Here is a 12,278-nt window from a genome sequence, read left to right on the forward strand (position 1 = left end):
GAAGGTTGCGAGTCAATTGGGGATTTTGAACACAAGGCAGGATACGGATGTAAAATCCGTTAAGAAAAGGGCCTGTTTTATATTAGCTTATTTTTACAGCAGCGCTGACGTTTGTGGAAGTCCACCCACTTCCTCGGTTCAAATGCGGGATCTAAAGAAAAAAATAATAACGCATCTATTTCTGAATCACGCTCTCCGTAAAGCAGGCCGCTACGTTCATAGGCAGTACAAATGCCGCTTAAATGTCGTGTTATCGATGAAATGAAGTGCAATCAACTCTGAGGAGTATACCGTAGTTCAGTGTTGTCCAAAGTTGGCCACTTTAAGATGAGTGGACTTCAACTCCCAGAATTCCCCAGCCAGCCATGCTGGCTGGGGAATTCTGGGAGTTGAAGTCCACTCATCTTAAAGTGGCCAACTTTGGACAACACTGCGCGTAGTTACAGATCCAGAGCAAGAGGGTGAAAGGCCGAATGGCCTAACACAGCATTTGCTGCCCACGGGAAACACGGGAAGGAGGGAGCCCACCTTACCTTCCTTGAGGAGCTGCGCAACCAGGCGCCACCACCAAAAGGGCCTGCCTGCTCCAAGGACTCTCAAACCTCCAACGCTGGTCACACGTTATGGACATGCTTATGCGGGAGACGATCTGATCTCAAGCGGGTTAGTGGCTTTCTGGGTCAAAGCAGCCACTGTCAAGCGACGGGGCTGCGGGGGGACCAACGGGGAGCCCCTGAAGCGGTGTATCCGGGTCTCCCAAGGGCAGGCTTAGCAAGATCGGGGACTGGGCTGCCAGGTTTTGCCACAGTTTCGGAGCCCTTCTCGGAAGCAGAGCGTGCAGAAGTGCCCCAGCCAGGAGGCGAGCGGGGGCGGCCCGCTCGGCCAGATCTTCTTTCCCTTGGAAGAAGAGGCTGAAACGCAGCAACGCCTTTCACCGGCGCCCCTGCCCGCCTCGAAGCGACCGGTGCCGAATTCCCGGAACAGCTCAGGACTCGCCCCCAAGTATGCTACCCTGCAGCCCAGTAAATCCGCTAGGTTTTAAATCACTCCAGATTCCTCTGACATTTAATCCAGAGAAACCTCTTGCTGCGCCTCGCGAAAGAGACGCCACCCCCGGCCCCGCAACGGAGGCCACAAAGAGGGCTTCTTTCCCTGATTTCTCCTAAACAACCCCCCCCCGCTTCCTCCTTTGGTTGCGCCCAAGTTGCCGCCGTGATCTCATCCCACCCAGCAGGTTGGACTGACACCATTTCGCTTGTGGGGGGGCAGCAGTCTGGCTTTCTAAACCCCTTCCCACGGAGTGCGGAGTAAGGCTTATTTCCATAAAGCAACTTCGGATGAAGGAGTGCACACGTCGTCAGTGACCAAGAGAATCTTTTTCTGGAAGGAAAGGCAATCGGCTTTACTCAAAAGACTCCTCTGGTCACCCCTGCCATCTGAGATGGTGTAGCCCAAAAGAAAGGGGAGGGGGAGGTATATTTGCCGCGAAGGGAGCGGGCCGGACAGGCGGTGCAGGCAACGTGAAGCGGATTCCCGGGAAGCTGCAGCCATGGCATCCAACGGTGAGAAGGGCAGGGCCGCTGGGAAGACTCGGTCAGCTTCCCGGAGAGACCGCGAAGGGGACGCCGGGCCCTCGAACCATTGCAAAGGGGGCGCGGGGGCTTAGCTTGATTTCAGCAGGACCAACTCGTGGTCGTGGGGAGTGAGCGATGAGGCGATTGGGCCAGATTGGTTTCCGTGGATGGGGTTTACCGCAGGCTGCCAAATCAGGGGAATCCATTGCGGGAGGGAGAAAGTCTAGGCTGGAGGGATCGGGAAAGAGGGAGGCGGACGTGCTTCGACGGGCATCCGGGAGGAGAGAGGGCGCTTTGCCTTTTCATCCCCGCTGTTTTGGGGGGCTGCCAGAGAAATCTGCGGGCGAGAGTTCAGGGCTTCTGTTGAGGCGGGGCTTGGAGAGCGCACAGGGTGGCCGAGTGGGAGGCATCGGCCAGGCGGGGAGTCGGAGTCGCGTCTCGGTCCTGTTGAATTTGGGGAGCGGGCGCTGAGGAAGAGGGATAAGCCGCCCCCTTTACAAATGGATGGGGCGGTCAGAGCTTTTGATCGGAGGCTTTGGGTTTGTTCCTAAATCATGGGGGTTAATGGAGCAAGAGAGAAGGTGCGGATGCTCCTGCCGGGGAGGGGAAGTTGGGTGAATCGCTTCTCCCTGACAGCGTAGGGAGGGCTTGCGCTTCATCATCAGTCTTAACTGCGCAATTCATTGCGGCCATTTTAAGAAAGCATGGGACCCAGGAAAGCGGGGGGCGGAGAGAGCGAGAGAGACGGGGTTTCCGAGGAGCCACTGAGGGACAGGGACAACCACGCATGCGCAAGACGGCGCGTTGAAAAATCGGCGGAGGGGAAGCGATCTTCTGAACCCAGAGATCGCGAATACGCATGCGCTGCTGCATCCGTACGGGCCGTGAGGCTACGTGTGGCGTCGGCGCGTGCGCGTTAGAGGCAATTTTTGTCGCAGTGTTACATCCGGGTTCTTCCTCTGCGGCTGCGTTTCCTCCCCCGCCTCTTCGTATAAATGACTGGTCGCCCACGCGCGCCCAACGGCTGCTTGTTCGCTGACAGCGCGCGCTCCTCCCCGCCCATCTTCGCTGGTGGGCCTTAAAGGAGCAGCTGGGCTCGGTCCTAATTCCACATTCTTCCCTCCAGGCAAATTTAAGTGTATTTAAACTCGTAATTTGCGCTTTAACTGTTACTCCACTCCATGGGTAGGTGGATTGTACTTCCATCCCTGTGGAGCTGTCACTCATTCTGGCAGCACAGCCTTTTTTTTTTTCGCTTTTTTTACTATTTGCTTATTATTATTGGCTGTTGGATGGTTTTAAAAATGGGCCTTTGCACAAGGAGAATTGGAGGGCTTCAGAATTGCCTGCTGTCCCAGGCTAGTTCCTTCCCTTAAAACCTCTTAACCCCCAACTGCTTCTTCCCGGGCTGAAAGGATTCTTGACCTGTGCCAGAAGCATCCCAAGCCACATCAAAGTGAAATGTTGTGATGTTACCGTGCAAGCTCTGCGCTTTCACATTTGTGTTGTACGTAAGGGATAGCATTTGAAGTGTGACACATACTTTATCGACACATTCTGCAGATCTCATCCCAAGTTGGCACACAGATGTTCTTCATACCATACTGGGTGACATCTGTGTGTCAGCACTGGGATACAGCTTTTGGGCAAATGTATCCAGTTCTTTGAGCAGAGGTATGGCCAAGGCTGGACAACTTGGGGGATCCCAGAAATTGTAATAAAACTCCTAGCATCTATTGGCCCTGCTTCTTGGGGATGCTGGGAGTTGTAGTCAAGCAAAATCTGGGAAGCCATACGTTGCCTTCTCCTGTGTTAGATTCTCAAAACTTATTCAGTGGATGCTTTTTAAAATGGCTATTTTTTTCCAATTCTCTTGCAGATTATAGCCAGTCAGCAACACAGAGGTAAATGACACTGGAATTCATTTTCTATGCATGAGTGGCATGTTTGCATATATCATGTGTTCATTGTTTTGTAATGTTGAAATAGGCAATGTTAGTTTTTTCTATAAAAATGTGAAGATGTTGAGGCACTAATTTGTCCAGAGAACTGATCTACAAAATCAGACTTGTGCCTTGACTTACGCTTAAATTGTACTAATAACTATAATTTCATAGAAATAATATGCTTAGAACTGTTGTCTTTCTTGTTATGCATTAAAGTACAGAAAGTTGCTTAAATTAACAAGCTTAATTGTAAACAGCAATACAATTCAGTATGTATCAAGTGCATTATCAATGTAAGAAATTCTTATTTATCCCCAGAGAATATTGCTTAGAATTTCATTTATTCTGGAATGTTCATTAAATTTTCCAATGCAAACTGACAGCAGGATGACCCCTATAAAGCTCAAACTTCCAAGGGCTGTTGGAAAGTTATAAAACTATTCCTTGAACTTTAATTTGTTCCTACAATAGAGTACGTAATATTAAAGCTGTCTTTTAAAATAGAAGAAGTTTAAAATATTGCTTATTTCTGAGTGTTTCCAGGAAGTTTTCAGAGTTACACACTATTCACACATTTTGGGGTTATCAACCATCTTGGAAACAGACACCTGCAACTCCTGTAGTTTATTTGGAGCACACTAGATGTACAGTAAAAGGCAAAAATAGAGTCTATGAGTTCACTGTGGAAATAAGGTCCTTTCTTGGCTGATTTTTATTCACTCTTCTTTTCCATTAGTTATGGGGCCTACCCAACTCCACCCACGCAGGGTTATTCTCAACAAACTAGCCAGCCATACGGGCAGCAGAGTTATGGTGGCTACGGGCAATCAGCGGATACTTCTGGATATGGTCAAAGTAGTTACAGCTCGTCTTATGGCCAGACACAGAGCTGTGAGTACTGTAGCATATCTTATTTCTGAACTTCATAACGACATAGGAAAACATGAGAGATCGTCTGAGCTGGGGAATGAGTGATTCTGGCTTGCCTTTTCCAAGTCAGTTCTGTGACATTGGTACATGGCAAGATACAGACTTGCTTTTTTAGAGGCAAAAGTATGAAAATTATGCTCTTGCATTCCATCCTGATAAGAGTTTGATGATACTATTAGAATTTCTTTGATTATTAACTAAAATTATGGAACTTGATGGTTTGGGATTAGAAAAATGACTGTTTCTAAGGTTGTGAAACCTTTTGTATTCCCTAACTTGCCAGTAGTATCTGTTCATAAAAACGTCAGTGTTAAGGCTCTGCAGTGCTTTAGAGGCAAATGCAGCACCCATCTGACTTGTTAAAGCAGCCACATCATTTCCCAGGATAATATGGCTATAGTTGGGGGGCTAATGCAGCTGTGTGGTCTTGGAAACCTACATTTGCTTTAATGGGTCGCAGGCAGGTGTTGCATTACATGCTTCTGAGTATTCCAGACACACCTTCTGAACCAAATGCAAAATATTGCAGAGCTTTAATTCAAAGTTATAAGTAATGGTGGGAAATCTGATCACTTGCAGTCATTGGTGTGAAATCTGTTAGAGTTGATGCTGATTTATTGCTGTTTCCCCCCCCCTTTTTTTTTTAACATAATAGCTGGGTATGGCACTCAGTCAACACCACAAGCTTATGGCTCATCCACAGGATATGGCAGCAGTCAAACTTCACAGTCATCCTATGGACAGCAGTCATCTTATCCCAGCTATTCTCAGCAGCCAGCCAGCTCCAGCACTGGAAGGTAAATGCTGATGTGGGGGCTGGCTCCTGATCTCTTCTGTTCAGAGTCACGGGATGGGCTTGGAGATGTGAATCCTGAAGAATCCTAAGAGAATAAGACCATTTTAATGGGAACACTTTTGAATGAGGCTAGAACAGTATTATTCATGCTTGTTTTTTTGTGAAATCTGCAGTTATGGCACCAGTTCCCAAACTTCCAGTTATGGGCAACCCCAAAGTGGAGGTTATGGCCAGCAGTCAAGCTATGGCAGCCAGCAGCAAAGCTCTTATGGGCAGCAACCTTCTTACAACCCACCTCAGAGCTATGGTCAGCAGAGTCAGTATGGCAGCGGCAGCAGCAGCGGAGGAGGAGGTGGTGGCGGCGGTTGTGAGTATATGTTGTCCTTTCCAGCCCATTGTCCTTGGACCCACACGTGTGGCTTCATCTTGGTCTAAATTTGGGAAAAGGAAAGTCTAAAGAATATAATGTCCGATTCCGGAGGCGGGGAAGTAGGAGCACTGCAAGATTTTTACCCTTCCTATCCATGTTTTATTATTGCCAGGAGTCAAAGATCATGTTTTATAAACTAAGATTTACTTTTTTTTAAATTCTCCAGCTGGTGGCTACGGCCAGGATCAGTCCTCCATGAGTGGAAGTGGTAGTGGAGGAGGCTATGGCAGCCAGGATCAAGGTGGATATGGGGGTCAACAGGACCGCAACCGTGGCAGAGGCAGCGGAGGTGGTGGCGGCGGTGGATATGGTAGAGGTGGCTTTGATCGGAGTGGTGGTAGAGGTGGCAACAGAGGTGGCCGTGGAGGCGGCATGGGGTAGGTGTCTAATCGGTTGTTGTGGGAGAGGGAGTGGGTTTTTTTTATTTTTTTATTTTTCTTAGTACTTGAAAAAGCTAACCATTTCTGGGAGGGTGCAAAGTGTGAAAAATTAAAACTCAGGTTTTGGTGAATAAGGCTGGGAAAACCACCCTGTATACAATTGATATGTTTTCTGTATGGGGTGAATTTTTAATGGATGTCAAAAGGTATTCTGTTATCTGCATGTGAAGGAGTTAAAACTTTCTGACAAATCAGTCATTGCAGAAACAAGTTTGTGCATGGGGTGAAATATGGTATTTTCATCTTGTAATCCTACTTGGATTTGTTTACAACCTCAAAGGTGCACTTGATATGAATATCAGTACTGTTCCTCAAAGGTGAATTATGGTCCTCTGACCCATGTTACAGTTGTGTACAAGTATGTAGAAGATTTTCATACTACAAAATGCAATACTACAATTTTTGCAGAAAGGAGATTGATAATAGGATTATGTTTCAACTCCACCCCAGTGTAAACCTAATGAGGGACACGGAGGGGGCATGGTTTATATGCTGATAGCAAATTGAGGCTTCTATGATTGTCTTAAGCAACATGCTTCTATGCAAATTGTAAGCCAGCTTTCCTTGGGGTTAATGCCATGGTTTAGCCATATAATGGATGTCAAATTAGGTTTAAATGGATGTGTTCATGTTTACTCACATAACTGCCGAATTTCTTGTACTTGTGGTTTACGTGCGACCATGCAGTATCCTCAAACTGCTCTTGAGTACATGTACTACCTCCTTTTTTATGGAGGGATGTCCAAAGTTGGTATTTGAAAAACAATGATTGCTAAGCAGCATTGACCATGTGGGCTTCTGATTGGGGGAGACAAGATAGAGAGGTGAGTATAGATGTGGGTAGCTGAAGGGTTGTTTGCTTATAAAAAGTTGTTGCTCTTTTAACAATACCTGCTCTGTTAACAAATTCTGCATTTTGTGTGCCACAGGTGTGAAAGTCAATGAACTTTAATCAAATCTCCACCTTCCACATGTTAGTTAAGGGTCTGAGGAAGGGAGAGAGATCTTAATGGCAGGCAGATAATGCAGTTTTTAGAGCTGAGTAATTTAATATTACAGTATGAGTATTTTGATGAGAGAATGGGTTTTACATGCTTTCAAAGCAGATATCTGCATGTAGGATTGTACACAACAAAAGCTTTGCAAAAACACAATAATTTGAGAAAAGTGAACTAGAAATACAGTGTGCACGGTATACAATATTTTAAAAACAAGCTTGGTTCACCAGTCGTGCCAAGACTAGAACAGCTACAAGGAAAACAACTTTGTCTCAAAAGCTGCATCACGACGCCACATGTAACGGTTCAAGATCGGAAGCAAGATTGACTAAACGTTAGCAATTGCAAACCTTCTCAAGGGTATCATGCTTTATTTTAAAAAAATGCTGAGAGCAAGGAAAAGGTGGAGCAGGTTGTCTTTAGATCTTCAGGAAGAATCAAACATAAGTGTTGGCCAGCATCTTAATGGATATGGTGTAGTTTCTAGCAACAAACCTTTTTAGCCATGGAAAAAGCATCATTATCTTCTAACTTATCTCCTCAGCGGTGGTGAGCGAGGTGGTGGCTTCAATAAATTTGGTGGTAAGTCCAAAGAGTTCAAAAACTTGAACCACAAAAGTGTATTTCTATTATATTATTTTTCGGAGACTCTGTTTGTATGCCAAAGAAATGAAAAGCCACCGTTTATCAGATAAAAACCTATGGGAGCACTCCCTGTTGTGGCACATATGCCAAAATGGTTGGTTGTATCTGTGGTGTTGATTTCCACGTTCTGGGTTTTCTACTCGGCCAAGTTCTTCGGGCCAATACAGTACATTTTGGTTGTATGTTATGCAACAAGACTGGAAAAAATGAAACCTAGACTTATGTTTTGTGGGAGAACACATGGAAAAATTCACTTCATAAATGTTGGGCTTGTGTGTTGTCCCTTGTTAAAAACACACATGCAAATGTTGGGTTAAAAAGTGTTAATGGAAGTGCATGCAGTCCTGGAGAAACACGGAAAAATGAAGGTTTATGTTACCTTGTTTTAAAAACTACTGGTACAGGAAAGAATATGCGAGGGACCGCTCCCTTCAAACTGGAATGTATAATTTTGTCTGTATGAAACTCTTAAGAGCTCTTTGACAAATAAATGTTTTCATGGGCTTCTATTTTAAGAGAGTTTGGTTTCAATATCATGAAGTTTCATAAAAGGTGGTCTTTTTTTTTTTCAAACTTGAATGTACCAAACTAAAATAATTGGTTTTAAGGAACGTTCCCATAGGGTTTGCTGAAAAAGGCTTGGCACAAAAATTTTTAAATGGTCTGCATAGGATTGTTTAATGCATTTGAGACCAGTGTTGGGCATACGCTTTCAAAAATAATTAAGATTGGATGTGCTGAAAGGTGTCAAAATGTTTTTTTAAATCTGTGTATAGAATGTTAATAGAATGGTTGATGCAAGTAAAAAACCTGATGGTTTATCAAAACTAAAGATCTAATCTTGTAAAAGGGCTTATTCAAAATGTGTTCTGTGGTATAAGGTGGTGTATACTTAATGCATAGTTCTTGTGTTCAAGAAAATGAAATGGAATAGGTTGCACTATTCTGCTACAGGCCTCATGGTGCTGGAGATTTTAAAAAACGGATCCAATAAAAGACTCTGGGTAGCAGTGACTAATGTATGCTATGAAAGGAGTGGAAAAATAGATTCCTCAGGGTGGTTGTCCTATGCTGTTTTGAGTGTGTGTCTGGAGGCCATGCTCCTCCCTCCAAGCTGCAAAAATTAGGTTCAGTATGACCTGGCAGAGTGTTTGAACTGGTTATGCAATAAGTAATCTTGTCATTAAGACATGGAGTGCTGCTGACTGGGCGGGCATGTTTTCTTATATTCTAATTGCGAGGCTGCATATGTTCAACACTGGCCTGTTTCTAATGTGGTCATGATGGTGATGTGAAAAAAAGTGGTAGTCCACCCTCTCTTTAACTGAATCTTTCCTTCCTTGTTTTCATGTGAAAAGGACCACGGGACCAAGGCTCACGTCATGATTCTGGTAAGTGGTTGCTTGACTGGTTTTATATCCATTCCACTTCATAATCAAAACAAAGCTTTGAATTCAGCACAAGTGTTCTGTCTTAAGGAACAGTGTACCTCAAGATCAGTGAACCAATGCTCAGGGATAACTTGAGACACTGATGGCATCCTCAAATCTGCCTTTTGACTTCTCTGGGATTCTTGTCAACAGGAAACAACTATTAAACTAGCTAATTTCAGTTGTGTTAAAAACAGACTGAGTTGTACAAGAAATGAACTTTTTAAGATGATAATGCAGTATTGCAGACTTGTATTTAATTGAAGGAAGCGTCTGTTCACATTGACAAAATGGAATACAGAGTCTAAAACTTGTACAGTCCAGAATTGTTCAGTACTAGAGTATTGTTTGAGGCTTTTTGTTTAAAAGTCTTAATTGTTGTCTTACAGCTGGTGAGCAGGATAATTCTGACAATAACACCATCTTTGTCCAAGGACTTGGTGAAAATGTAACCATTGAGTCGGTTTCAGAATACTTCAAGCAGATTGGCCTCATCAAGGTAAACAGATACTCTACATTATTGAGGATCCATTTAGCAATGCGGTGGTGGGCAATCTAGAGGATCACCTAGTTTATGAATTGCATATAAAGACAAAATTTGTGTTGCCCTTGAAGCAAGAAATGGGTAGACTCCCACATCTTTCAGATGCTTTTAATTGCACTGCCATGTATCTTCCACCTAAAAGCTAGTTAATGTTTTTATACTTCAGAGGTAGAGTTCACATAGCAGCAAACAGACAAAAAAGGCCCTAAAGATGTGGTTCAGTGCTCAAGCCTGGGGCCCCAGTTGTGTAAGGGAGCCCATCTCCTGGTTTTGTTGATTGCTGTTTGCTATTTATACAGTAATTGTCAGCTGCTATGGGTTTTATATTTTTATTATTTTAATGTTGTAAGCTGCCCAGAATCATATATTTGAGATGGGTAGCAGATTCTCTGGAAATGAGCAGCAAACAAATAGCATTCCTAAATAGCTGTATTTAGTAGGTAACATGTAAGTATGTAAACTTGATTTGGTCATATGTTTCTTTTTAGATGAACAAGAAAACAGGACAGCCTATGATTAACCTGTACACAGACCGTGAGACAGGAAAACTGAAAGGAGAAGCCACAGTTTCTTTTGATGATCCCCCATCTGCAAAGGCTGCCATTGATTGGTTTGATGGTAGGTCGCTAGTTTGGAACAGCATTTTTATTGCTGGGAATTTGGGTGGAGTAGGAACTATCTCTGTGCCTTTGGAATTTAAATGGAATAAAAAGTGGTGTTAATAATGAAAACAGTAATGGACAAAAGCAATTTTTTTCCAATTCTGTAGGGAAAGAGTTCTCTGGCAATCCAATCAAGGTTTCTTTTGCCACCCGGAGAGCAGACTTCAACCGAGGAGGGGGGAATGGCCGTGGAGGAAGAGGACGTGGTGGTAGAGGAGGTGAGACATCATCTTTGCTGTCATTGGAAAGTAACGGAGCATCTGCTTATCCGTCGTCTTGTCATGCTATGTGTTATCGTCCTATTTTAGCAGTTCTTCAGCACAGCACAGTGACTGAAAATGAAAGAAAAGGGCCAAGTTCTGCTGTAGAATATGGAGATAAAACAGATGGAGAAATCTTATAGGGCAGTGTTTCTCAACCTCAGCAAGTTGAAGATGTGGACACCACACATCTTCAAGTTGCTGAGCTTGAAAAACACTTATAGGGGGTGAGATGGTAAATATTGGCAAGAAAACATTTGTTCTTAGTTGCTGCCTTGAATTTTCTTCAGGACCAATGGGCCGTGGTGGATTTGGTGGCGGTGGTGGAGGCGGCAGCAATAGTGGTTCCAGTGGAGGCAACCGGGGTGGTTTCCCTAGTGGCGGAGGTGGCCAGCAACGTGCTGGAGATTGGAAGTGTCCCAACCCGTAAGTAGCATTTGTAACTATTTGGGTGGCAGGGAAGAAATACAAGGTGATGAGTTGTGAATTTTTTTGATTTGTAACGGCTTTCTTTCTTCCCATTATGTCTACTGTAGGACGTGTGAGAACATGAATTTTTCATGGCGCAATGAATGCAATCAGTGCAAAGCACCCAAACCAGATGGGCCTGGGGGACCACATATGGGTGAGTATTAGAGAATTTAACTACACTTGAGAAGCATCATCTATGGGAGTGAGACTGAAGGAGGACAGAAATATACGGCGATCTTCTGCCGCAGTCATTTTGTTTTCAGCGTGAAACACATAGCTTTGCCTTTTTTATGTAAAGGTCTGAATGTAGGAGGGAAACACTAGTTTTGTTCTTAGATTAGTAATCTATTCTCTTTTCCCAGGAGGTGGATTTGGTGAAGAACGCCGTGGAGGACGGGGAGGCTTTGACAGAGGTGGTTTCCGTGGAGGTAGGGGTGGAGACCGAGGTGGCTTCCGGGGTGGAAGAGGCGGAGACAGAGGCAGCTTCGGACCAGGAAAAATGGACTCTAGGTAAAGTTTATTTCTACAACGGATGGGTAGATGATACCAACCATATGTCTGCACCTGAATAAAAGTCTCCCAGAGGCTGTTAGAATTTGTATCTTGTGCTTTTCACTCCTAAACTCCTACCAGTTTCACCCGTGGTAGCTTACCTTTGGAGTATTGTTAACTATTGCTAGTAATCACTACTTTAATCTGTAACTTTTAAATTTAAACTTTTCTTTTCTTTCTCCAGAGGGGACCACAGACAAGACCGTCGCGAGAGACCTTATTGAGCCTATATAAGATCCCAGACCATGTGAATTTTTAAACTTTTTTTATTTTGTATGATGTCTAACTTCATCGCAAATTGTGTACCCCATGTTGAGTTTGTGTACAGACTTTGTATGCCTGTCTATTTTTTGTTGGCTGTACTTGGAGTAATCCCAGATTACAAAAATATATTTTAGTTGTGTGATTGTAATTGCAAGGTGGGGGCGGGCATAGAGTTGAATAATAAAGATGTTTTCAGTCAATTCTAAAAATAATTGTATTGATCTTAACTCATACAGGAAATACATCAATGAGATTGTTTTAAATTCAATTTGTCATTCAAGTCAGGTCTGAACTAAGAGATCTTTGTGCTGATTGTGTAAAAACACACGCAGCTAG

General features: G+C 44.0%; 1 protein-coding gene across 1 annotated transcript; it reads left to right on the forward strand.

The window, feature by feature from the left end:
- Window positions 1–1,433: 1,433 nt before the first annotated feature.
- Window positions 1,434–11,960, forward strand: FUS (FUS RNA binding protein). Its single transcript, XM_007437544.4, has 15 exons — window positions 1,434–1,562; window positions 3,454–3,478; window positions 4,257–4,411; window positions 5,106–5,247; window positions 5,420–5,613; window positions 5,843–6,053; window positions 7,659–7,696; window positions 9,118–9,150; window positions 9,579–9,688; window positions 10,222–10,351; window positions 10,503–10,613; window positions 10,946–11,081; window positions 11,192–11,280; window positions 11,489–11,636; window positions 11,863–11,960. The coding sequence occupies exons 1-15, from the start codon at window positions 1,550–1,552 to the stop codon at window positions 11,900–11,902; spliced, it is 1,575 nt and encodes a 524-aa protein (XP_007437606.1). The 5' UTR covers window positions 1,434–1,549; the 3' UTR covers window positions 11,903–11,960.
- The last annotated feature ends 318 nt before the right edge of the window (window positions 11,961–12,278 follow it).

Source organism: Python bivittatus, unplaced genomic scaffold, assembly GCF_059951505.1.
Source record: "Python bivittatus isolate LINGU-HERP-01145 unplaced genomic scaffold, Pbiv_v1 ctg000440_np1212, whole genome shotgun sequence".
Lineage (NCBI taxonomy): Eukaryota > Metazoa > Chordata > Lepidosauria > Squamata > Pythonidae > Python > Python bivittatus.